At 45.5% G+C, this 25,173-nt stretch overlaps 2 protein-coding genes across 4 annotated transcripts in view; one reads left to right on the forward strand and one right to left on the reverse strand.

The window, feature by feature from the left end:
- Positions 1-19,106, forward strand: part of TATDN2 (TatD DNase domain containing 2) — a 38,593-nt gene extending 19,487 nt beyond the window's left edge. The window contains exons 4-8 of one of the 2 annotated variants that reach the window (XR_005211434.1): positions 2,370-3,263; positions 10,792-10,919; positions 12,415-12,598; positions 12,800-12,897; positions 13,021-13,155. Coding sequence is in view for 1 of the 2 variants with exons in the window: in XM_037801803.1 (XP_037657731.1) it covers positions 2,370-3,263; positions 10,792-10,919; positions 12,415-12,598; positions 13,021-13,161 (1,347 nt within the window). In the remaining variant the exon portion in view is untranslated. Of the gene's footprint in view, positions 1-2,369; positions 3,264-10,791; positions 10,920-12,414; positions 12,599-12,799; positions 12,898-13,020; positions 13,196-13,363 lie in introns of those variants that run through there. The other variant, XM_037801803.1, reaches the window with a different exon arrangement.
- GHRL (ghrelin and obestatin prepropeptide) lies at positions 19,033-24,436 on the reverse strand. 2 transcript variants are annotated; one of them, XM_037801819.1, is made up of 5 exons: positions 24,205-24,436; positions 23,551-23,687; positions 23,197-23,310; positions 20,059-20,167; positions 19,033-19,263 (listed from the first exon to the last, which is right to left on the reverse strand). In XM_037801819.1, the coding sequence occupies exons 2-5, from the start codon at positions 23,656-23,658 to the stop codon at positions 19,244-19,246; spliced, it is 351 nt and encodes a 116-aa protein (XP_037657747.1). In that variant the 5' UTR covers positions 23,659-23,687; positions 24,205-24,436; the 3' UTR covers positions 19,033-19,243. The 2 variants fall into 2 exon arrangements, with proteins under 2 accessions (XP_037657747.1, XP_037657741.1); XM_037801813.1 differs by having other exon boundaries at positions 23,197-23,313.
- Between the last annotated feature and the right edge of the window lie 737 nt (positions 24,437-25,173).

Below are 25,173 nucleotides of genomic sequence, written 5' to 3' on the forward strand. Positions count from 1 at the left end.
CCAGTGTGTCTTTATGCATAAAAACGTCTTGTTTTTCAAAGTGATAAATCTTTTTAAGGTTTGATTAAAATGACATCCAGCACTTGTAAGTGTGAGGTTATACTCCTGGAATAATTATTAAATCTCTAACATTTCTTTATTTCTTTGTGTTCCTTTTTTTTCTTTTTTCTTTTCCTTTCTTTTTTTGTAAAACAAGTTTAGGAAACCTTTAAAAGCATCAAAAATTGGCTTGGTTGAGGTCTGTTGAGGTTTTTATTTGCCTTCTTCAAACAAGTGTACACCTGGTAAGACAAGAGACTTTGTATGGACTTGAATATAAAGTGATGCCTTCTTTTCTGAGGGATAATTTTTGTGGAGAAAACCTTACCTTATATTTGGGCATTTTGGGTAAGTGTAATAAAATTAACTGATAGACATTGTAAACAATGATAAATTAGGGTAATGATTCTAGTATGTCTCACTGAAAAATTCAACAACCGCCCCGAGCCCCCAACTTGTCAGGTTCTGGCAAGACTGCAGTTTTTTATTTCTTAGGTAGATAGGAATTTCCCATTATAAGTAAGATAGTTTTTGAAGGATTGCTCTCTCTTAAGATGAACTTTTAAAAGCTTTTTATGGGAAATTTCAAATATATTCAGTTAAACAATAGTATAATGAATCCCTCATGTTTCTATCACACAGCTTCAAGAGTTCAGGTGCTGCAATTTAAGCAATCTTGCATTTTAGAAAGTTCTTGTTTGGATATTTGCTTTATTCAGGAATGTAGCAGTAAGAAATCTAAAGCAGGAAATTGTAAAAATGGAAGTTTAATTCATTTATATGTTTCTTAGCAGTATTTGTTTCCTTTTGGCGTGTAGATAGATGTAGATGTTTGGAAAAGTACTATAGACATAATTGGGAGCCTAGAAACAATTTGATTTCCATTTTAGTGATGTAATCAGTTTATCCATAATATTCTTTCGTAGTGAGTTTTTTGTTTTATTATATGAATTGTATTTGCTTATAAAGGGAGCTCTGTCAGGACTCTGTAAGCCGTCTGTTGCTGGTGGATGTAGATGGCTTCATTAACAAGAGGAAATCATGTCGTGTAAGCAGAGTTTTTTAGCATGAGTTGGAATCTCTGTGCTTACTGTATTTCTCAGACCTGCCGTGCCTGAGAATTACATGGAGAATTAAATCCAGCTTCCTTGGCTCTACTCCAGACCCATTGAGTCTCAATATCCGGGTGGGGTGAGGCTTAAAAATCTGTGTTTTTATAAAGCTTCATATTTGGGTGTGATGTGAAGCTAAGTTCAGGAATGTTGTGCCATTTACTTAACAAATTAATTTGACAAATATTTATGAGTACTTACTATTTGCCAGTCACTGTTCTAGGTGTTTAGGATGTATCAGTGGACAGAACAAAAATTCCTGACCATGTGGAGCTTACTGTCTAGCAGGGCTCACTTGATTTAAGGCAATATTTAGTTCCATTACTGTTGGTACTTGGTGGCTAAGAACCTTTGACCTCGATTTTGTGGGTGAGGGATTCAGAAAGGTGTAGACTGGGCAGGTCTTGCTTGGGAGTCTTGCAAGTGGTTCCGTTCAGATGTTGATGAGGACTGCAGCCATCAGAAGGCTCTTTTGGGCTGGCTGGTTTTTTAAAATGCCACCTGTCCGGCTGGCCACCGATGCTGGCTGGCAGCTGGAAGCCCAGAGGGTTGTAGGGTGTTGTGCCTGCCAGTGACCTCTCTAGTGAGGTGGGCTCGGCATGGTCTGAATTCTCATGTGGTGGTTTGCTTCCTGCAGAGCAAGCATACCAAGAGAATCCGGTGGAAGCTACCAGGTAATTGCTAGCCTAGCCTTGGAAGTTGTGCGGCATCACTTCTGCATTTTATTAGTTACAGTCCCGAGGTTGGCATAGATTCAAGGGGAGGGGTCATAGACCCCACCTCTCACTGGGGAGTGGTGTCAGAGAATTCGTGGCCTCATTTTAAAGCTGCATTTTGAATATATTGGAGATATTGTTAGAAAGGAGATGCTGGGTGGTACTTCTTTTCTCTAAAATCCCCATTGGAGATTTTAGAGAGCGGGTTTTCTCAAGAGGGATGATTAATAAAGGGAGTGCAGGTATAGCTCAGTTTTCAGGGATGGCATTATGAGACCATGGTCCCTGAACCTGATGTGACTTATTGCTTTGTAACCTGGCTCTACTTTCTAGAAGTTGTAAGGAAACCAGGTGACAAGGTGAGATAATGAGCCCATACAAAGCCTTTGCTTTGCAAAGGCCAGAAAGACAAGCCATGGTTGATGGCCTTCTGATTACTGAGTATGGAGGTTGTCCTCACAGAGGAGTGCTAACCCATTATTGTTTCTTTTCTGTTCTGCAGCCTCAAGAAAGGGAGGTGGTGATAGACCACCCCTCTTCAGGAAGTGACTGGTCTGACGTGGATGAGATATCCACCGTCAGATTCTCTCAGGAGGAGCCAGTGTTGACAAACCTCTCAGCAGTTTCCGAACCTTCGCCCTTTGCCACTGACTATGTCATGTACCCACCCCATTTATACAGTAGTCCGTGGTGTGACTACGCCAGTTACTGGACTAGCAGTCCCAAGCCTTCCAGCTACGCCTCAGTCGGCAGCAGCAGCAACGACACGTCCCAGGCCGGGAGAAGCAGCCGGAGCCTCCTGAATGACTATTCCCCCAACCCTACCATGGGCTCCCAAAACCCATCCAGAGACCTGATGGCAACAGATGAAGGCAGATCCCAGAATTCTCGTTCATTTCATTTCTCCCGAAGCTCTGATGAAGAGGTGAAGGAGAAAAGAACATTCCAGGAGGAGGCGCCACCCCGTCCTTGTGGAAGACACGTGTCTGGCTCCACATGTGGCTCCCTGCCTAGGAGCCACCGGGAGCCAAGCCTCGAGGAAGGTTTCATTGATACTCATTGTCATTTGGACATGCTCTACTCCAAGTTGTCATTCAAGGGGACCTTTACCAAGTTCAGAAAAATCTATAGCAGCTCCTTCCCCAAGGAATTTCAGGGCTGCATCTCTGACTTCTGTGATCCTCGGACACTGACAGATTGTCTGTGGGAGGATCTGTTGAAAGAGGATCTGGTTTGGGGAGCCTTTGGCTGCCACCCTCATTTTGCACGTTACTACAGTGAGAGTCAAGAAAGAAACCTTTTGCAAGCCTTAAGGCACCCCAAGGCTGTGGCATTTGGGGAAATGGGCTTGGATTACTCCTATAAGTGCACCACGCCTGTTCCAGAACAGCACAAGGTAATGAGGTTCTCTTTAGTTTGCTTACAGTTCTGATTCTTCTTTCAGTTGCTGAAACCTAACAATAAGGTTTTCTCTGCTTTTGGAGTTAAAGAACTTAGTATCCCTAAAAATTTAACCACTCCAGTTCAGATCGTCCAGATGTGATTTGTTAAATGCTTCACAAGCTATTTCGTATCTTTCTGCTTTATTGTGTAAGAGGGGTTATAGGTACTTTATGATTTCTTATAGCTCCTGATATAAATGTCAAAACATTTGTTTTCTTTCCTTCTTAGGAAGCAACAAGTTTTGTTTTGTTTTTGTTTAATTAAACAGTACTGTATGGATTTAAAGTTCAGTATGAACATTGTAGAAAATTTGGAAAATACAAAAATGTGTAAAGAAAAAAATTTCCTGTTCAGCCAGAGATAACCACTATGACCATTTTTACATTTTTCCTTCCAGTATTTTTTTGGGAGATTTGGTGGGGTAGGAGTGGCTGTAGCATTTCAGTGGAAGTTTCTGGTTTGGGAAGGAGCAGGGCAAGTAGAGACCCGCCCACCCCATTGTGTCCTCCCCTCCCAGATTGATTGGTTGTTCCTCTTAAAGAACAGGAGAACATGTGCTGCCGTCCCGTAGGTGCCCCACGGCCTGTTCCGTGTGGGGTCTGCAAGCCTGGCCTGGCTCTGGGAGCGTGGATTCCATCTGCATGGTCAGGTGGCCAGCTTGCCCTTTGGAGCACTCTCAAGCCTGGTTTGGGTCTGCCTCCACAGTGCATGGGAGCATCCAGTCAGCCGGTTCATTTTAATTCAGTTTTATTGAGATATATTCATATAGCAAGCAGTCATCCACAGTGTACAGTCAGTTGTTCCCAGTACCATCATACAGTTGTACTTTCATTACCACAATCAATTTTTGAACATTTGCATTACTCAAAAAAATAAAAAATAAAAGTAAAGAACACCCAAAACACCCCCCCCCCCACCGACGCCTCCATTATTCATGTAATTTTTGTCCCCATTTTTCTACTCATCTGTCCATACACTGGATAAAGGGAGTGTGCACCACAAGGTTTTCACAATCACATGGTCACACCTTGTAAGCTACATAGTTATGCAGTTGTCTTCAAGAGTCAAGGCTACTGGGTTGCAGTTCAACAGTTTCAGGTATTTCCTTCTAGCTATTCCAATACACTAAAAACTAAAAAGAGTTATCTATATAGTGCATTAGAATGTCCTCCAGAGTGACCTCTCGAGTCCGTTTGGAATCTCTCAGCCACTGAAACTTTGTTTCATTTCACTTCCCCCTTTCAGTCAAGAATATGTTCTCAATCCCACAGTGCCAGGTCCAGATTCATCCCTGGGAGTCATATTGCACGTTGCCAGGGAGGTTTATACCCCTGGGAGTCAGGTCCCATGTAGGGGGGAGGGCAGTGAGATCAGTTGCCGAGTAAATCAACCAGTTCTTAATTTTCACTTGGCCAAAGAGAAAGTTCAGAGGTTTCAGAGCCCTTCTGCTAAGGATCCAAACCTTTCTATACTTAGAAGATAATAGATTGTGTTGGAAAGAGAATAAAGGCTCACACGATTGTGGAGGAGAAAAGAATTTATTCATGATCTTGCGAGAATGGACGCACAACCAGAAACGTGGCAGGCGCGCTGAACAGAAGAACACAGCAGTATTTATCCTAAGCCTAACACGCAACTCCCTCCCATTTCTCCATTGGCTGGATACTCCAGAGGGTACAGCCTATCTAAGAGAGCTGACTACCCACCTTTGGGATTTTAAATTGTACGGCCTATCCGAGAGAGCTGACTAGTCCGCCTTTGGGAAGGAGCTAGTGCCAACTCGGGGCTTACGTCAGAGGCCCTCTCCTTCCCTTTAACCACGGAGCCCGTTTGAGCCAGTCTTCTCTAGTTTCCATTTTCCCTACTCCACGTTGCCTTTATGTGAAAGCTAAACTTAACCCTTTCTTACAATTGTAATATGAGTACAGTGATCCATGAGAGCCAATAAACATGCAAGGCTTAATAGTTAATTTATACAAGAAACAACTTCATATCTTTCATATGTTTCCAAGGGACCTTCTTTCAGGTGAGTTTACAAGAACCTGTTAAAGTTATTAAATTCAGAACAGGATATGGTTACAAGTATACCTTTTGATAGACAGGCGGGTAGGATTTAATTTGTGTGAATGTTTACAGTTTTGACATTATCTAATGAGTTTCTGATATAAATAGTGTTTTTATTCAGAATTATGTCTGCTTGGACATTGACACAAGTTCTTGCCTTTTCACTTTTCACTAATCTGGGCAGCTTGCATTTTCTGGCTTGAAGTGGTAGTTTATTTCTCAGAAGTGAATAGAAAAATAAATAAATCTGGAAACATAGGAAGTAAATAGATTTTTAAGAAAGTGAGACAATTAAATATTTAATAATCTGCTTTCTTCAGTGGTTTCTACAGCATAGGGTGGGTGTGGTATGGAAAGAAGAACAACAATTCGGGAAATCCCCAGAAATAGATACTCTAAGCAAATGGAAAGAGGAAGGTGGAGTATTATGTTGAATTGTATAGCTAATGTTTGTTGAATGCCTCCTTTGTGCAAGGAAATATGCTAAGTATTTCACAGTAATTTTTTCATATACTAAATGATTATGGCATTGTGTATGCATATGCAGGTACACAGGGCATGCAGCACAAGGAACTGAAGTTAGAGTATAGGGTGATAAATAAGATTTTGCAGTTATCATTTGGCCTGGCAAGATGAGACTGGAAAGTGGTGATGGGAAATGTATACACTAAATTCAGAGAAAGTAAATTGCTGGCAGGAGGAGAGCTGTACTACATGTAAAGGAGAGGAAAGGAAGAAAATATTTCTGTAGAGGCACCTAGGCTGGGCAGAGGAAGTGGATGCTGTGTTCTTGATATAAATCCAAAATCCGGCACCAGAACAAAACGAAGTAGTGGTGATTAGCATCTGCATAAGTTGGATGGCTGCCCTGAGTTGCATTTGCCTAAAAGGATAGTGGTTCTTGACGTGTCCTGCTGACTATTTTATCTCGCAAAGGGAAGAAGAAAAGCCCATGGAAGGACTGTGTCTGGCCAACCGATGAGGTGCCAGGTCTGGTTTATTATAAGAGAGCGCTTAATTTCTGTTATCTACTATTTTCTTAAAGGATTCGAAAATAGAGAAAAGCAGAATTGGGGAGAAAATCAGTTTTCCTCCTACCCAGAGCAAACCACTTTTTTTAAAATTAAATTCAGTTTTATTGAAATATATTCACATACCATACAGTCATCCATGGTGTACAATCAGCTATTCACAGTACCATCATATAGTTAATGCATTCATCACCACAATCTATTTCTGAACATTTTCCTTACATCAGAAAGAATCAGAATAAGAATAAAAAATAAAAGTAAAAAAGAACACCCAAATCATCCCCCCATCCCATCGTATTTTTCATTTAGTTTTTGTCCCCATTTTTCTACTCGTCCATCCATATACTAGATAAAGGGAGTGTGATCCACTAGGTTTTCATAATCACACTGTCATCCCTTGTAATCTACATTGTTATACAGTCATCTACAGGAGTCCAGACTAGTGGGTTGGAGTTTGATAGTTTCAAGTATTTACTTCTAGCTATTCCAATACATTAATACCTAAGAGGTGTTATCTATATAGTATGTAAGAGCGTCCACCCGAGTGACCTCTTGACTCCATCTGAACTCTCTCAGCCACTGAAACTTTATTTCATTTCATTTGCATCCCCCTTTTGGTCAAGAAGATGTTCTCAATCCCACAATGCCGGGTCTATATTAATCCCCGGGAGTCATATCCTGTGTTGCCGGGGAGATTCATACCCCTGGGAGTCAGGTCCCACGTAGGGGGGAGGGCAGTGAGATCACCTGCCTAGTTGGCTTAGCTTGAGAGAGGGCCACATCTGAGCAACAAAGAAGTACTCGGGAGGAGACTCTTAGGCACAATTATATGCAAGTTTAGCCTCTCCTTTGCGTAACAAGCTTCGTAAGGGCAAGTCCCATGATAGAGGGCTCAGCATGTCAAACCACCAGTCCTAATGTTTGTGACAACATCAGCATCAGTCCAGGCGAGGAGGTCCGATACTTCCACACTTTCCCCCAGCTCCTCAGGGGGGCCCTGTAAATATATTCTTATTCTCTGCCCAGATTACTTTGGGATGTGTCACTATTTCACTCTAACCCATACTAACCTATCATATCTCACTTCCTATTCAAAGTTCCATGTAATTGTGGTGTTTGAACAAACTGACTGTAGAGTTATGCTGTTTAGAAAATATAGATCCTGCACCAAATAGACATCTCTTCCCTTGATCTCACATGGAAGTTGAAGTTTTAAAACACACTTAGTTTTGACCTTTACCCTTTGGCCTGGTTTGCCCTAGTCTTAACTAGCTCTGCTTCATTCATATCACTATTTGAAGTCTGGGCTCTTTTTCAGCTTTTTTTTTTTTAAACAGTTGCTGTATGCGCGAATACCAACATTCATATCTGCCGAGCTCTAGCTCTGAGTTTCAGGTGTCACAGAAATACCCATTATTCCAGAGACTAATCAGGTTATAAATTAAGGGATCAGCATCTCAAAGTTTGGAGATAGCCATTACAATTCAGGAATAGATTTGACTGCTGTAAGAGTTTACAATCTAGGGACCATTACAATAATCGCTGCCCTCTTAGACTGTGTTCTAAGATTCAATTCTGAGTTTACACATTGCAGTTAGTCCGTATTGGTGAGGCATTATAGTGTTTGCCTTTGTTTCTGGCGTACTTCACTCAAAATGCTGTCTACAGGATCCATTCACCTCGTTGGGTTTCTCACAGCTTCACTCCTTCTCATAGTTGCTCAATATTCCATTGCATGCATACACCACAGTTCACCATTCTGTTCCTCAGTCAGTGTAACCTTAGGCCACCTCCACCCATTGCAATTCATGAATACTGCCTCCATGAACACCGGTATGCAAATGTCCATTCAGTCTGTGCCCTCAGATCTTCTGATGACATACTGTATAATGAGGTTGCAGGACCTCAGAGCAAACCACTTTTAACCTTTTCCTTGCTTATCTGTGTGCTCACAGAAGGACCCCTATTTAATTCCTCAGAGTTAGGGTCTTTGATAGTGCATGTGGTGTCTGTCGATGGTATCTGGGGTTTGAAAGCCAGAGAGAATGAACTGTCTTCCCACCCCTGGCTGAACTCTCTTGGCTGCATCTGCCTCTATTTGTGTTTGACTAGAATTCAGTATTGAGGTAATGAGTATGCTAGAGAGGTCTGGGGCTGGGAGAGACTGTTTAACTCTGGAATCCCAGGAAATAATGGATCATTGGGGAGCCTGAGCTTATGCAGGCGGAAGAGAGTAATTATGCTGAGTAAATAACTTCTCTGCACTTCATTCACTCCTGTTATTTTTTAGCTGGGTTCCTGCTGAGTACAAATGCTCTAGATAGCTCCAGTGCATGGCTTGACCTGGAAACTCAGGCACTGCCTCCGAGTATGCAATCCACCATAGTGCTTGCATTCTCATTATGGTGTTTCTTCCATTTCTTTTCTAACATTTTTGAAATTTGGATGTGTTTTACAAAGTGTATATTTAATGTTACTGTCCCTTGAAAAATTGCGAGGAATGATTGGTGACGTGTCATGTAAGTAACTGTCTTAGTATCAAGGAATGTTTGTTGTATGTACCTGCTTTTTTGTAAAAAATTAGGAAATTTAAGAAGAAAGTAGTCTTGAATGTTTTTTCCACTTGTGAAAATTTTCCTGTTTCATTAAATATACTTTGAAAAAATATGGTTTTCGACAGCTGTGCAGTACTCCAGTCCAAGGCTGTAATAACTTCTTTACCCTAAGGAATAATTTTTTTAGAGGTAGGTCTTAAACGTTGAGTCTGGAGTCTCTTGAAACTTCCTGCCTATGTAGGGGTCAGAAAGGGGAGATGAGCACTTAGAAGATGTGTTTGGGAGGAGGGAGGGGATCCAGCCAGAGATGGACAGTGGAACTAGTTGATCTTTAAAGCATTCTGAGTTTTGATGCCTGTAAGTCATCTTACTGCATTTCAAAGCAGGTTAACTAAAAGTTTCTTTAGAATTGCTACTGGCTGTGTTGAGACAAGGTCTCAGAAGTGCTAGACTTGACACTGTCATTCTCATTCAAAAATGAAGTATCACCTGACTCAGATTACCAGAGGCATCTCTTTATGATGTTAAAAATGAAAACATGAACTATATTCCACAGTTGAAAAAATTACTAATGGAAAAAGTTTAAAATGAGGTAATTTGCTTATTATGAAATAATGCTTTTGTTCTGAGTTTGGCCTTAACTGTTAGAGGAAAGAATAGATTTGAGCCCTACTTTTTTTGTTTCTTATTGTTGTGTTTTTTTAATGAAGTTTTATTGAGATAATAATCATACATTGTATAATCCATCCAATGTATACAGTCAGTGGCTCACGGTGTCATCATATAGTTGTGTATACATCATGGCAGTCAATTTTAGAACATTTTTATTACTCCCCCCCAAAAATAATAAAAGTAAAAAAAAAAAAGAAGAACACCCGAAGCATCCCGAACCCCTCAACTCCGATTATTTATATATTTTTGTCATTTTATTACTCATATGTCCATACACTGGATAAAGGGAGTGTCAGTCACAAGGTTTTCACAATCACACAGTCACAGAATAAAAGCTATATAGTTATGCAGTCATCACCAAGAATCAGTCAAACCCTACTTTTGAAATTGAAATTATAACAAATGTGTATTTTACTAATGAGATTTAGATTAAAAGGAATCAAGTATATCTGTAGGTATTGACCTAAAAAGGTATCCGGTTTTGGTTGAATACAAAAGCAAGGTACAGAAATTGCGTATAGTTTTCATTCTTTCACCAAATATTTGAGCACCTTCTCAGAGCCAGGCCTTGTGCCGGGTACGTAGTGAGGGACAGGGATGTGGGGAAATGTATCCATCTCCCGTCCCCAAAGAATGTCCGGTGTATCTGTGCAATTATTTGCCTTGGAAGTGGTCTGGGAGGATACAGTGATGACCCCTTAGGAGAGGGAGTCATGGGGACCATGACAGGAAGGACATTAACTTTATATTTGATCTTCTTGACCTGTCTTCCCTGTCCTGCTGTTGCAGTTCCAAGCAAGTATTGCACTGGGGTTACTGGGTAGACTGCTTGGGCTTGAATTTGAACCCCGGCTCTACAATTTACTGGCTTAGGGACCTTGTGCAAGTTAATTGACCTCACCTCAAGCCTCAGTTTCTTTGCCTGATAGGATAACAGCAGTACTGAGCTCAGGCACCTGTGAGGGGGGAAGGTTACACAGAGCACTGCCTGCCTATGTAGTGAGCACTCCACAAGCTTTAGCTTTTATTATTACATTATTTAGTTTAAAAATAAAGAACTGGAGATAGTGGGGGTGCCCATTGGACTGAGGGTTTCTGGAGGTAGCTGCCTTCTGAAGTGGCACTCAGCAGCAGGTGTTGTCACTTTGTCACCTCACAGGTATTCGAGAGACAGCTGCAGCTGGCCGTGTCTCTAAAGAAGCCCTTGGTGATCCACTGCCGAGAAGCTGACGAAGATCTTCTGGCCATCATGAAAAAATTTGTGCCCTCTGACTACAAGATCCATAGGTTAGAAGGCTGAAATTTAAGTGGGCAAATCAAACATTTCTCTCTATCTAAGATATTGGTTGGACAAATGGAAATGCAACAAGGACAACAATGATATTATGTCTTTATGTAATATTGTTTCTGAAGAATCATTAGGTTGAACCATATGACATTTCTGATAGTTGACCATTTTTCACTTACAAAATGGCAGCTTCCCGTGGTTTAGGCTAATATCCTAAATTACCGGTGAGTGAGAAAAGGGGGCTTCTGTGATCCTCTCCCCAGTGGCAGACTGAAATGGAGTCTCAGTTCTTGGAAATGAGGACTCTTGAGCTGGGAGAGGCTACCGTGGGGTCAGAGAGCATTCCAGGGCATCTGCAAAGAAGTTTTCTCATTTTTTTGATTTTGAAAGCAGTGCCTCTGCCCCCACCTCCATTAGTCCAGGATGTGTGTTTTCTGAATGCTGAATGGCAGGTAGGGATTCTTAAGTTCAGTTTGGTAAACGCTCTTTCGACTCCCACCATATGTGTGTACTGGATATTGGCTTGGCTCTGGGGCCCCAGGAGGAGCTGTGGGGAGGCAGACATGGCAGCTGGTGATTTCAGTGTGGCGTGTAGGACTGAGGTGTGCAGAGGGGAGGCTCCGGAGCTTAGCCTGACTGGGGCAGGGGTGAAGAGGTGCCTGAGGCTGGCTCTCTAAAGAGAGGTTAACTAAAAAAGCAAGGAGTCCAGAACCCAGGCCAGGTCTGAGGTGATAGAAAGGGGACTGGGTGTCAGGCCTTGAGGCTGCTGCCTTTTGGGTGCCTGGGCAGAGAGAGTGAAGCCCTTACCTTTTACTGTACCCACCAAAGATGACACACAGTCTCTTCGGCTCTTCTGGTTTGTTTCTCATTGCTCCCTTTTGGGCTGAGTTTAAAGGGAGTCTAATGGGGATCAGGTGGACCTTGGCTAAGAGCACAAAGTGTTGGTGGCTGGAGAAGGCCTGAATTTTCAGATCAGTTTCCCTGATCTGTGTCAACAGTATGTGTTGCATCAAGATTGTGAACAGGTGTCGAAGTAAGAGAAGAAAATTCACCTACAGCCCCACACCCCAACATTTTTGTCATTTGTTTCCTTCTAGCTCCTCTGAATACCTGGACGTAATTTTTGCATATCGTAGTCATCTTAGAGGGGGCACAGTTTTAAATTCTGCCTTTCTCTTAATGTTGTGAGCATACCCTGTTGTCCCTGGGTTTTCTTCATGATGGTCATTTAAAGTGGCTGTCTAGTATTCTGCAGTGTAGCGTCTCGATTGGTGAGTATCACTCACCAGGTGTCCTCTTGGGTTTTATGGATTAGAGGAATCTCTTGTCTGCATTTACTATGGAGTCCTTCCCTTGGATGTGATGTTTCCATTTCTGGGAATCTGTCTAAAGAAGAAAGTTTATAAAGGTTAATAATGTCTTGAGGGAGTTGGGGTGGCTGCACAGGGGATTGTGAGAGAGCCCTGCTCTGATCTGGAATTCTCTTCCCTCAAGGCACTGTTTCACTGGCAGCTACCCCGTCATCGAGCCCCTGTTGAAGCACTTTCCCAACATGTCTGTGGGCTTCACGGCAGTCCTGACTTACTCTTCCGCCTGGGAGGCCCGGGAAGCTCTGAAGCAGATTCCGCTGGAGCGGATCATCGTGGAAACTGACGCTCCCTACTTCCTCCCTCGTCAGGTAGGGGCCCCTTGAGGCTGAGTGGAGGCACCGAGCAGAGAGGGCGGGGGGGTGGGTGGGCACCCTCGCAAGGTCAGCAGGGCCAGAGCCCAAGTGACTTCCACATCCCACCCTTGGCCAGGTGGATGTCTCCTCATTGTTGCTCTGCAGAACCAAAAGTCCAGGGGGATGAGAAGCTGAAGGGTAACCACTCTCTTCCAGGCAGTGCAAAGCCCTACCCTGTAGAGGGTAGTCCAAGGAAGCGTGGGACCCTGCTCACCCAGAGCCCCCCATGACTAGGACTCTCCCTGCACCTGCAGGTAAAGGGGTCTCTACAGGGCAGCCCCAAAGAGGTCCTTGCTGGGGAAGGGACGGGGAGGAAATTCTAGGTATGGCTGTGCACAGAAGGCACAGCGATATTCTGAATGCTTGATGTCTTCCAGGTTCCAAAAAGCCTTTGCCAGTATGCCCACCCAGGCCTGGCCTTGCATACGGTTCGAGAGATTGCCAGGGTCAAAGATCAGCCGCTCTCCCACACCTTAGCCACTCTGCGTGAGAACACCAATCGCCTCTACAACCTTTAAGCAGAGGGGACGCTGTCAGGATATCTGAGAAAAGGTCATAAAATTCACATCATATGTTTTTTAAAAATCAGGACAAAAAGATGTTTTGCTGCATTTTCTTAATGTGCAGAGCAGCATGTAAAAACAGGGTGAGCATTAAGCCTATTTGTCTTGAGTGAACTGTTTTTGGAACCTTCTTCCTTTTCTCTCCTACACCCTCCAGGGAGACCAGCGGCCTGACAGAAAGAGCACAGTCTTAGTTTGAAGTCTGCCTGTGACCCAGGTCAAGGATGTGTGTGGAGAGCTGATTGGAATGGAGAAAGCTGGGACAGCATGTTCAAAAAACCTCCTCATAAGGCTTCTGCTTCTGGCTTTTGGGATGGGGTACAGTGGAGTGGGGTGAATGAGGGCTGAGGGGAGCTGCCCTTGATATCATCAGGGTTTGGCTTCCCAGCCACAATGCTCCGGGGCAGTCAGTGAAGAAGGAAGAGTCTGACGTAAGGATGCCAGTTTGCCAGTCCAACTCCCTGTTCTTTGCAGCCTGTGTTTTTGAGCAGTCTGTGAATAAAGACACCCTCCTACTCCTCTAAGCCCATGTGGGTATATAACTTGATTCCTAGTTCTCAGTTCTAAAAATGAATTCCCAAGTGAGAGTTCTGTTTTGGGGGAAATTCACTGGCTGTCTTCAGTGCTTTATTTTTTTGCAACCAGTGAAGTCATTCCCCTTTGTTCCCTGGCTGTCAGTATTCTGGTGTCAATTCCAGCATCAGCACGAGTGGAAAGACTTCAGCTGCTGGTCTTATTAGAGTTCCAGTGCCAAACACTGGCCAGTGGAGATTCAGGACAGACTGGAGGACTCAAGGAAGAGGCCTTCCTGAGGGAAGAGGACCCCAAAGGAAGATGTGTTCCTTACTTACAAGCTGCTCCCAGGGCTGCTTCTTGGGTATGTTAAAATAGTAAGAGTTCACTTTGCAGCAGAAGCTACCTGCTAGTCTGGTGTCAGGGTGTCCCGGCTCCCCTTTGCCCCATTTTTGCTCCCTTCTGGAACACTGGACCAAAAATACTTCTGTTTCATCCTGTGTAACATTTTCTTGTGGTACCCCACCCAGGTTGAGAGGTAAATCAATTTTTAATTCTCCAGGTCCCTGCTGGGGCACCTCAGCCATGTTATATTGCCTGTGCGAAATAAGCAGGCCTCGTGTCTATAGATGTCCCTGTCCTGCCTCTCCTGGGCGTGTCCCTTGCCTTTGCCCTCTCACTGTCCTGTCTCTGTGTGTTAGGTTTGAGACCCTCTCCTTCCTCTTTGAAGCAACCATGTCATCTGAAATTCTGAATTGTGCCCTGCTCCTTGTTGGGGCTTGTGAAGCTGCATTCAGTACAGGCCCTGTAAGATCATGGTGGTTTAGTGTCAAGCGTGAGGACACGCTGTGCTTTGTCCAGAAGGCTTCTTCACTCCAATCCCCTGCAGTGAGACAGATCCATTACCCAGGGTCCCCCGTCTGTTTCTTGGAGGCCACTAGCTCACATCCTAAAATCCTAAAAACTAATGGTGGTTTCCTCCAAGGGTTTTTGGAAGGTGCATTGGAGCCTTGTAAGCTTCAATAGAATGGATTTAATATGTCATATCTGGTATGTCCATCTTACCCCTAGTACACAAGTCCCTGGCCTGGGAGTTAGGCCTTGATTCATGGTTGCTCTAACATGGATCTAGCTGCGTGGTTATCTTGCCTGTGCTGACGTGGCAGTTTGCCAATATGGGGAACGGCGGGGGTGGGGGGGAGCTTTGTTCTGCTTGAAAGTCTTGGGGAATTGCTAACTATTTCTCCACAACAAGCCCTATGAGTCCATACCGCCTATACTTGTAACCAACTAGTCCTGGGTTAGAGGATTAAATTGATGACTAAATGGATGTCTCTGATCCTATGCAGTCCCCCTTCCAAGGAAAAGCACAAGGTGCTATATACATTTATCTCTTGGATTATCACTAATGTGCTGTTACACAGTGTGACATTACCTATGTGGGCGTGAAAGCTTGCTGGCGTTTCTGATTCCGTTTTTTGGATGGGTGATTGATTGTGCTATGCTGCCGGAATGCCTCTGTATTCCCCCCCTGCACCCTTTGGCCATCTCTTTCTGAAAATAAACTGATGGGTCCTCTAGTCAACTTTCAAACTTTGTTTGGATTTCTCCAAGTGTTTTAATCTTGTTGGCTAGCTCTATAACCTGAGAATCCAAATGTCTGGAGACATTCTCAAGTATACATGTGCCTCTATGTAAAATTAAGCTGTGGATATAAGAATACATGGCACTGTCTTAACAGTTGTGCTGGATTTGAGTCTTAACTCTTATTTTACTGCCTGGGAACTTGGATGTACTGCTTTTTCTGAGCTTTTGAAAAGTGCATAGATATTTAGATATCTACCCCCCCCCCCCCAATAAGGTAGTAGGAGGAAGAAAAATCGAGTATGTGGGGTGTCAGTGACTCATTTGTACTTTGGGCTTTGGACTGTGAACTCTCTTGATGCCTCCTGGGTAAACTTTTGGAGGAAATTGTATTTTGCGGCTTGCCTTCAGTCCCCTAATTTTGTACTAAGTTAGAGTCGAAAACGAGTGTGGAAGTGGGAAAAATAGACCTGGACCTGCAAGTAGAAAAGAGGGCTCTGTTTCAAGAATGCTAAAAAAAATTTGAAATTCCTGTTGATGCTTTATCTCATGTGTTTCCCAGTTGAGCACATAGTTGACTGTCTGCTCAGTGATAGATTTGTGGATGACGATCTGCTGCTCTGAGGTTTCTGGTGTTTCCATCTTTCTCTCTTTATTAAGTTTGGGATTGATGCTGATCATTTACTGTCAGCACTTTTATTTTTGCATTACTCATTTTTTTAAAATATAAGAGCAAATGGTCAGTGAAATCTACAGTGATAAGCAAATTCTATCAAACAAGGATGGCAACCGAACTTTGAATTGGTGGCCGGCCAGATCCAACCATGATCACCGAAAATGTTGTTTGTCAGTGATGTTTGAAAGTGGATTCAGAAGGTGGTTTGGTGTGGGTGTCTCAGTTCTCCTCTTTGTGCACTGTCATGGAACTTCTGAGCACATATGTACAAGTTGTATAAGTTATATACATGTGCAACTATACCAGTGTAATAGGTACATTATAAAATGCAAAATAGAAATTTCTTCAAAAGGAGGATTTTTTTTTTCACTCATCCCCCATGTACCCCACTTAAGTCACTCATTAGTTATTAGCATCATTAAATAATGCACCAAGTAGTAGGTTTAAGAAAGCTGACACAGGAACAATATGCTTGAAATGTTACATTTTCTCAAGTTTGTCCCCTGACCATTTCCTTTGATAAATTCCATTTCTAACAACTGTTGACTTGAAATTGCCCCCCCCACCAGTTGTCCTAGTGTATTATGAAGGAAAATGAAAAATAGAAACAAAATAAATCCCTTGGATTCCTAGGCAAGGGAAGTGACATTGACTAGAAGGCAGTCGACTATGGTGGGAGAAGCATGCAGTGCATACCATACATAGCCTTGGATATGAATCTGCCACGCGACCTTGAGAAGGTTACTTAATTTCTCTGAACTTCGTTTTTCTCCTTCTTAAGTAGACTTGTTGTAAAATTGGTACTGGAACTGCATTAATTTCTGTAAGTACTTAGAACAGTGCCTGTGCCTAGCTGGAATGCAGTGAGTGGGGGCTGTCCGGCTGTGCTCGTGTGTGCGATCTTGTTCAGCCTCGACAGTGTGGTGGGTGTTTTTCCTGTGAGGAGCCTGAGACGTTCAGTATCTTGGTCTGGAGCATGCAACGGGTCTTCAAATTCCAGCCTGACTCCAAAGCCCACAGCGTCCCACCACACAGATGAGTGTGTCCCATCCAGGGTGGGTGCTCAGAACTTGTTTCTTGAATGAATGGCTGATGCACGCCAGAGAGAACCTTTGAATCCTCTGAGATGGAAGTAAGTTCTTGTCTGGTGGGAGAAGCGTCCAGTGGCCAGCATTCTGTTAGGGCCTGTGCTGGTGCCTACCCCCCACCCCCAGTCTAGTGGATGCTTTCTCTCCAGGTCTGGTGCTAGTTTTGTGGACCATTTTGGCCATGCTTGGGCCAGTGGATCCCCTTCCCTAGTGACGGTGAAGAGGGCCGTGGCTATGATTTGCGATGATCAGGGTTGCATACACTTAGAAGGTAACAGTGGGTGGAGTTAAGCTCCAGGACAAGCCTGTCTCTGTGCATTGTGCTGTTCGCCTGAGTGGGTAGGAGGCTGGCAGTCTGGAGGCCTGAGGAATGGCCTCTCCCTCTATTTCTACTTCCTTTCTCCTTCCCTCTTTCCCCAGCTTACTTCCCCTGTCTCCAATACCTTAAATTCCTTCAGTGGTGATGAAATCTTTTAGTCTATGGATAGTACTGCAACTTTGGGGCAGATGTTTCGGAGAACAAGGACTCAGTGAACTAAGTCACTGTGCGTTCTCTATATAGTCAGTGTCATCCTAGAGATGGAAATATGTATGAGAGAGAGAGTGTGTGTGTGTGCGCGCGCATGTACAAGTGTGTGTTGTCTGCCCAAGCACACACATGGAGTCAACAACAGAGTTAGGGCTAGAGGATTTGGGGGAAAGTTAGCAAGAGAGGAAAGAGACACCTTTTTCATATATTGCCAGTTTTGCTGAGAGCCCCACCTGGCCAGATCTGAATTTTCTTTAGAATTATACAATAGTCAGCACCTTTTCCATCCAGGTGGGGTGAACTGACTCTGCAGTGCGTTGTGCAGGGTGAATAAGATCAAGTTGCCACTAAGCCAGCAGGTTTCAAATGATAATGTGTGTATTTAATAACCTGGGGATCTTGCTGGTCCTGATATAGTACAGAGCTGGGTGGGGACTGAGAGTCTGCATTTCTCAGAAGTTCCCAGATGAGGGTAATGTTCCATGGGCCAGCAGCCAGTCACAGATCAGGCATGGCAGTTGGGTTTTGGTGTGCCCATAGAATTGGTGCCCTTAGGGCTGTGCCTTGAGTTTCAGGTGGCCAGCATTTTATTTAAGGAGGCATTTTCCTCCTACAGCCCTCTGGGAATGGAGCTTTTTCCCCAACTCTGTGGTTTCCTACATATTTCTAATAAGTGCTCTTATGTCTGAGTTGGCAAGTTGGCAAGCTAAGCTTTGGAGCCTCCTTGTTCTTTGTCTTTTCTTCCTCTTAGCGATGTACCCTGTCTTTCATCATCAGTACCGGGAAGTTAGTTCACACTATGGTGTGAATGACTGATAAGTGACACTCCTCCCAGTAGGACTCATGTCTTAACAGGAATTAAGTTGTGGCACTTAAAGAGCAAGGCTAATCTCACCTGTGAGCTGGAGTTGAGGGAAATGTTTTGGAACACCTACCTGGTATACCTCTGAAGTAACCAGGGCAATGGCCAGCTTTGCCAGTATCAGGAGGGCATCTGCTTTGTGAGGACTTCTCAGTAATGGAGAAGGAGAAAGGTAGTTACTTTAGCTGTGTCTAGCGCTGGCAGATAGCCACTGCTATGCTCTTCACTTATGTATGTCCTACCATCATCCCATTATTAATCATTCCATTAATTGGTCTTGAATGGATGTTGACTCTGATAATACCACCTGAAATTTCTTTGTCTACACAGTCCTTGATTTTTTATGAGCTTTGAATACAGCTGCGTTAAAGAAACTCTGATATTTATAGGAACTGTGTCTCTGCTCTCTCTTTTTTTTTTTTTAAGAAGAAACTTTCCATCATGCAGTCCCTCAGTAATTTATCTGCATGTATGTGTTGGTTTAATTTGGTTTTGTAAGCATGCCTTACTGCCTCATTGACATACCTTTTTTATTTTCTCTTCCCATTGACCATAGGACAAGAATTTTTTTTTTTTTTAAAGATTGATTTATTTCAATGAAGTGTGAAGTTTTCCTGCTTGGTGAAATAAATTCCTATTTTAAACGTTTAGCATATAGTTTGATTATTTATTCCCTTCCTAAGCTAGTGCAACATTGTAGGACGTTGGTCACAAAAGCATTACAAGCAAGCTAATTGCTGCCAAGGTGAGGTGGAAACCAGAGGTGGGGTCGGCCTTGGGGATGATCACTGGTCAGCCTGGGCCTCTGCAAAGAAAGAGGTCAAGTCAGAATTCTGTGTCTGGCATCCTGCCACTGCCACCAGAGATGGCTTTTCCTCCACAGTGAAGATGTTGGATTAAAATGGGGGTTGGGAGGGAGGCATTGGCCTTGGAGTCGGGGCTGTGTGACCTTGGGCTGCAACCTCGTGGCTGGGAATCTTGGTTTCCCCATCTGCAAACCCGGGTGAGTCCTGCCCGTCCCCCTCACATGGTCAGCCTGAAGGCAGGCGACAGGTGCCAGCCGGGTGAGGGAAGCACCGGTGCATTGTAGGGCTCCTTTCCAGCTCAGGCGTTTCTGCCTCTTGAATCAGGAAAGAGTTGGGCGGTTTCTTTTTTACAAAGCAAAAGGGGATTCAGAGCAAGAGAAAACAAAAAAACAAAACTTCTTTGCTTTAACTGGCTGTGAAGCCTATTCTGAATGCAACTATAGCACAATTTTTTTTTTGTTTGTGAGTTCAAGTTATACAGTAAAGGTACTTTGCAATAAATTTCTACTCTTCACAGTGCATGTTACATTTTATGGGTAAGGGAATTGGGGTTCAACTGGGGCCCCAAAGCTAAAGTAGTAGTTCTTGGGACACAGTGTGCTTTTTCACAAAGACTTTGTGCTCACCCTGCTCCTGAGCCACTCACAAATAGCCAGCCTGCCCCTCTCTCCTGCATTCTTTTGGGAAAACGGAATTTGGTCTCTTTGAGAGGCTGGGGTGGGGGAGTGGGGGGAGTCTGCCCACATATGGGATTCCGTGGAAACTGAATTGACCTTACCCAGGCAAGGACTTACCCTTGGCCTCTTCCCAAAGGATGTCCTGAAGGAACTTCCCCAGGGCCCGTCCATGCTGCTGGTACTGAGCCCCTGAAAGCTTGATTCCAACGTCCAAGGGGGCATTGAACTAGGAGGTGGGCAGAGAGGCCCAGGAGGCATCAGGGGTTGCACTCCCCTGCCTGTGTCCCCCACAGAGCCACTGATTCTCAGGCTTTCTCTCGTAAGGGGAGGGAGGGAGAGTGGCCTTTGGTCCCTAGCAGGCCCACCTCCCTTTACCCCCTTGCGGGAACTTACCTTGAGGTCCTTCCATATCTCCTAGACTGGGTCTCTAAGGAGCTTGCTAACAAAGCTCTGTGCTTCCCCTCCCCCCCATTATCTAGTTGCCTCTTCCCCCTCCTTGAAATTCTGGAAGACAAAAGGGTGGAGGTTGAATTGTAGAATTTCAGGGCGTGGCAGGGAGATTTTTTTTTGGGGGGTGGGGGCAGTGGGTCTACCTAGTGTGCCTAATGCCAGCCGGGGTGATGGTCTCTCCCTTCCTAGGCCCCCCACCTCTTCCTCTGTAAAATTTCTCTGTCCCCTTTCTCCTTTCCCGAGTGTTCTTCCTTGCATACACACAGGGCTTTTTCTCTTCTGTGGAAAATCAGACAAAAAGCCCACCTTTGCCTAGAAAGTTGTTCTGAGCCGAGTCTTCTTTCTGTGTCTCAGTTTCTTCTCTTCTAAAAGGGGAGTGCTCCATTTTTCCTATATTCTAGGCATTCTGTGAGATGACTGACTGACTGGAGCAAAAAGCTTTGCATCAGTGGGAGAGAGTGCGGTCTTCGCAGCCACGTCATAGCTTTTCTCTCCTGGGGAGCCGAGAGGGTGGCTCTGTGCTTCCCCAGTAGCTAGCTTGGTGCTTGGCATGTGGTGATGGCTGAGATGTCTGAATCTCTGTGCCAGAAGGGAGTCCTGGGTCATCTGGTCCACCGCTCCCTGCCCTCAAGGTAGGAGATGTTATCTCCATTTTCAGGTAAAGCTGTGGAGGCCCAGAGGTTAAATGGCTTGCCTGAGAGCACAGAGGGCCTTGGTCGGGGAGGACCAGAATGCGGGATCTTAAGACCACTCAGCCCTGAATCCCTTCCAGTCTGCCCTGCCTCCTGTGTCCACTGGGCCGCCTCCTCAGTACCTCCTGTTTTACAGAGGAAGAAACAGGCCCAGAGAAGTTAACTGAAGTCACAAGTAGCTGTTAGGCTGCTCCCTTTTAAAAATTTACTTTCCCCTCTTTTCTGTGAAGGTGGAGTGGCTGTCAAATGACATGATTGATTTTTTTTTTTTTTTTTTTTTTAGAGAACTTGGGTCCTTTCCTTCCCTGCCTTCAGTTAATAGTTTTTCCTCTTCTGCGCCTATGGGCAATGTGGGGTGGGCAGATTACCTGCACGTACTTCTTAGGGCCAGCGTGAGCTGCAGCCTGGAACTGCAGTGGGGTCGCGAGGCGGCTTGGTGACTGTTGGGGGGACCTGCTTTGCATGACTTGAAAACCCCCCTTCCCTCTTGCCCTTAGCGTTCCATCTGTTCAGTGTGTGGGGGTGGGGTAGGGTGGGGTGGGGTAGGACTTGGTCACAAAGTTCTTCTAGGTTTGAAACTCAATTTTAGGAGGAAAACTTTTTGGGGAGAGGGGGAAGCAAGAGGGGGGGCCCGAGTTGAGAGGGGTGGAGCCCTAGGAGGAGCGGAGGAGCGGGGTTTTGGCCTCAGCACATCCAGCTCACAGCCTGTGTGGCAGCCTCCACACCTCCCAGACATTGCAGACTTCTGATTCTAATTGAGGCTAGTGTAGGTGGGCCATTGCTTCCAGGGCCAGCTTTCATGGAAAGGAAACTCCCAGTCATCCCAGCCCTGCCTTGAGTCATCTCCGCTAAGACCCCTTCCCCTGTCCAGGCTACTTGCAGCAACTCTGGCTGGGGTGACTAGCAGTCTGGCTGCAGCTGGCAGTCTTCCCTGGAAAGTTTCCTGGTCTTTAGCTAAAGGATAGCAGACCCTTCAAATGCGCCACCGTTTGATGTGTGAGGATTGGAGGTTCTGGTGAGGAATGGAGAGAGCAAGGGCTTGGGAAGCTGTCTTTCCTTTAGAAGCTTGAGGCTGGTGTACATCTTTGATGGGAGAGGAGGGTGGCAAATAGCTAGAGGGAGGCCAAGGGAGGACACGCTTCAGCATGTTCTCGGGCAGGAAGAGGCCGCTGCAGGCCACTGTGCAGTCTCTCCCCCAGGCCTGTGTGGAGGAAGGGGCTTCAGGGGCTGGAGTCGGCCCTGGCTGAGGCCCACTCTGCCACTCACGGGCTGTGGTACCTCAGGCAAGCAAGTTTGCCTTTGAACTTCTGTTCCTTGTCTATAAAGTGGGGATAGCATGAGTCCTACTTTCCAAACAGATTGCTGGAGAGATTAAATGATATGTAATAAGGGTGAAATCATTTGTCAATTAAATCTTTGTACACAGGCACAGCAAAACGGCCATTAGTAAATGCCACGCCAGGGGAATTCTGCTTTAGCTGCAAAGAGATATCCCCACCTAAATGCTTGTAAGAGCCGTTCCTTTAACTGCAGCCACCCTTTCAGGAAGATTACACAGACAACTCCTAAAATTCCTGCACTCCCCACCCCCCCTTCCCAATTCTTGAGCTGTCTAAACTTTTTCCTTGTGCCACGCAAGATTTGCCAGAGCAAAAATGAACCTTAGAGAAGACCTGATTTGTCGCCTCCTCATCTCCAGGTGAGGGTTTAGCAAGGCCTGGCAGCCAGGTGACCTGTCCACTCAAGGTAAGGCCTTAGAGGCCCTGATTAAAACAAAAAATTGTCGGGGGAGAAACGCTTTTGGTCTGTGACCAGCTGTCAGTTCCTGGATGTCTTGCCCTGTTGGCACCGTATTTGCCATCTTTCCTTTAGAAGTACCTGGAGCCCTCCAGCACTCCCTCTCTGCTCATGCCTCCCGGGACAGCCCCGTTCTGTGGTAGTAAAGTGACTTCTAGACATTTGTCCTCATAGATCCCGGAGCAGAGCTCAGCTCGTCCAGTGCTCTTTGCTATTCCTTGAATAGCTTGTAAATGGGTCCCATTCATGGCTGTCTCCCTCCCTCTTCCCTCCAACTCCCACCACCACAAAAGCACAAAACTGCAGAGGGACCAACTTGGATTTCCAGCTCATCCTCTGCCCCTTCTGCCTGACGTTCATCCTCTGGGTGGGGCCAGCCTTCTATAGCCCGGGGCTGTGGTTTGGTCAGCAGCTTCTTGGACTCCTTTCTCTGCTGGAAAGAGATGTTCTGTATAGACCCTAAGCCCCGTTTCCTCTGGAAACAGAGTCAGGTGTGGGCTTGGGCTCATGCCTACAGGCCTGCTTTGTGCTCTTGGAGAAGGCTGAAACTCAGAGAGGTTGAGCCACTGCCCAGGGTCACCCAGCTGGTTGCTAAGCTGAAGGAAGATATCCTATCATCGGGAGGTGGGGCTTTGTGGGGAGAGGTCTGGGTTGGTGGGGGAGTTCTCACCTGGGCTTTCTGGTATTCGGGGCTTAGGAAGCTGGAGCCTGCCCTGGCCATGTTGGCCCAGAGCACAGTGAGGAGCAGCAGGCTGCAGAGGGTAGCTGGGGAGAGCATGGTCTCAGCTGGGCTGGATACGGAGTTACCTGGGGGAGAGAGGGGCCCCAGGCAGCAAGCCCTCTTCCACCCTCCATGTGCCTCAATTCACTTGGGTAGGAACCCGACAGGGTGAGGGGACTTGAGGACCTGCGATAGAGAAGCTCTTCCCGCCCCTGAGAGAGGGGCTCCATCTCCCTACCTCCGTTAAGGTAGGAGAGAATTGAAAGATAACGCATTCTGTCTTCCCCAAAACAGTCAGGGCTAGATTGGGAAAGGGATTTGACGGAGGTCATCCAATGTCATTTGTCCCAGGCCCTGAGGAGTTTGCACCAAGTTTCTTCACAAGGGACAGTGAAGTGGAACCAGCAAAGTCTGCTGGGGACTTGGTATGGTGGTGGTGGTAGGTGGCAGTTCCTGAACCAAACTTTGTCCCTGAACAGCCAGACTGCCCTAGGTTGTCCAACCTCCGCTTCACTTAGATGGGCCTGCTGAGAAGGTAAATGAATGGCCAGCGGCACAGTAAGTTAAACCTGTAAACAAACACAAAGTTGAGAGAGTGCTTACCTGGGACTCCTGGTGCAGATGGTGCTGGTGATGGTCTGGTCCTTATATATGAAGCCCGGTGTTTGTTTTAAACAAGCAGCCCCACCGCAGGGACAGCTTTGCTCCCAGGGGGCTACTTTACATTCCTTGGGAACCAAAAATGCTCACGTCCTCTGGTTAGAAATCAACAATGGAGGTCAAAATGCACCGGGAAATTGCTGGGTTGGCTTGAGTGGTGAATCTCCTCCAGCTGTCACTGGAAAACAGCATAGGGAGGGGCACCAAGTTTAGATGGGGAGGAGGAGAGTGTGAGTGCTAGGGTTTGGTGCTGGCTTTGCTGCTGTGTGATCTTGGCTAACACTTTACCCCTTTGTGGGAAAAGAAGATTATTGCCACAAGAGATCTCCAAGACCTGTGCAGTGCCGACACTCCACAGTTCTCTGTGGACTGATGTTGGTGTGGCTTCCATTTACCTCTTGAGCACCTTGAGCAAAAGGTGCTTTTGCCAAGCACTTAGCACACTCAGGTAATTCTCACTGTGCTCCACCAAGGGAAGTACCACTTTGCAGGCGAAGGGAGGATGCAGAGAGGTGCCACGACACATTCCTGACCACCCCCTCCAAGGAGCAGGTGGAGGCATCATTTGAAATAGTGAGTAAGCCCCAGTTGTTTCTTCTGGGTGATATGTGGTAACTCTGCTTGGCCTGGTGTTTCTTAGTGTGCCAGCCTGCCCTGAGCAGGATGCACTTGGGGCGGGGGAACAGTTAGGAGGATATTGGGATGGTACAACTGACGTCAGAGTAGGTTGGACTGTTGTAGAAGCTGTAGGGACAGTGAGGGCATAGGCTGTGCCGGATGAAGCCCTTATGTAGAATGTGGGTCACTTGAGGTCCTCCAGTTGAAAAACATCTCTTCACCAACCCACTGGTGGCTGAAATCCCACCTTTAGTGGCAACGGACTGTAAGCACGTCCCCAGCAGGCCTCAGTGG

The sequence above is a fragment of the Choloepus didactylus genome, chromosome 1 (genome assembly GCF_015220235.1).
Source record: "Choloepus didactylus isolate mChoDid1 chromosome 1, mChoDid1.pri, whole genome shotgun sequence".
Lineage (NCBI taxonomy): Eukaryota > Metazoa > Chordata > Mammalia > Pilosa > Megalonychidae > Choloepus > Choloepus didactylus.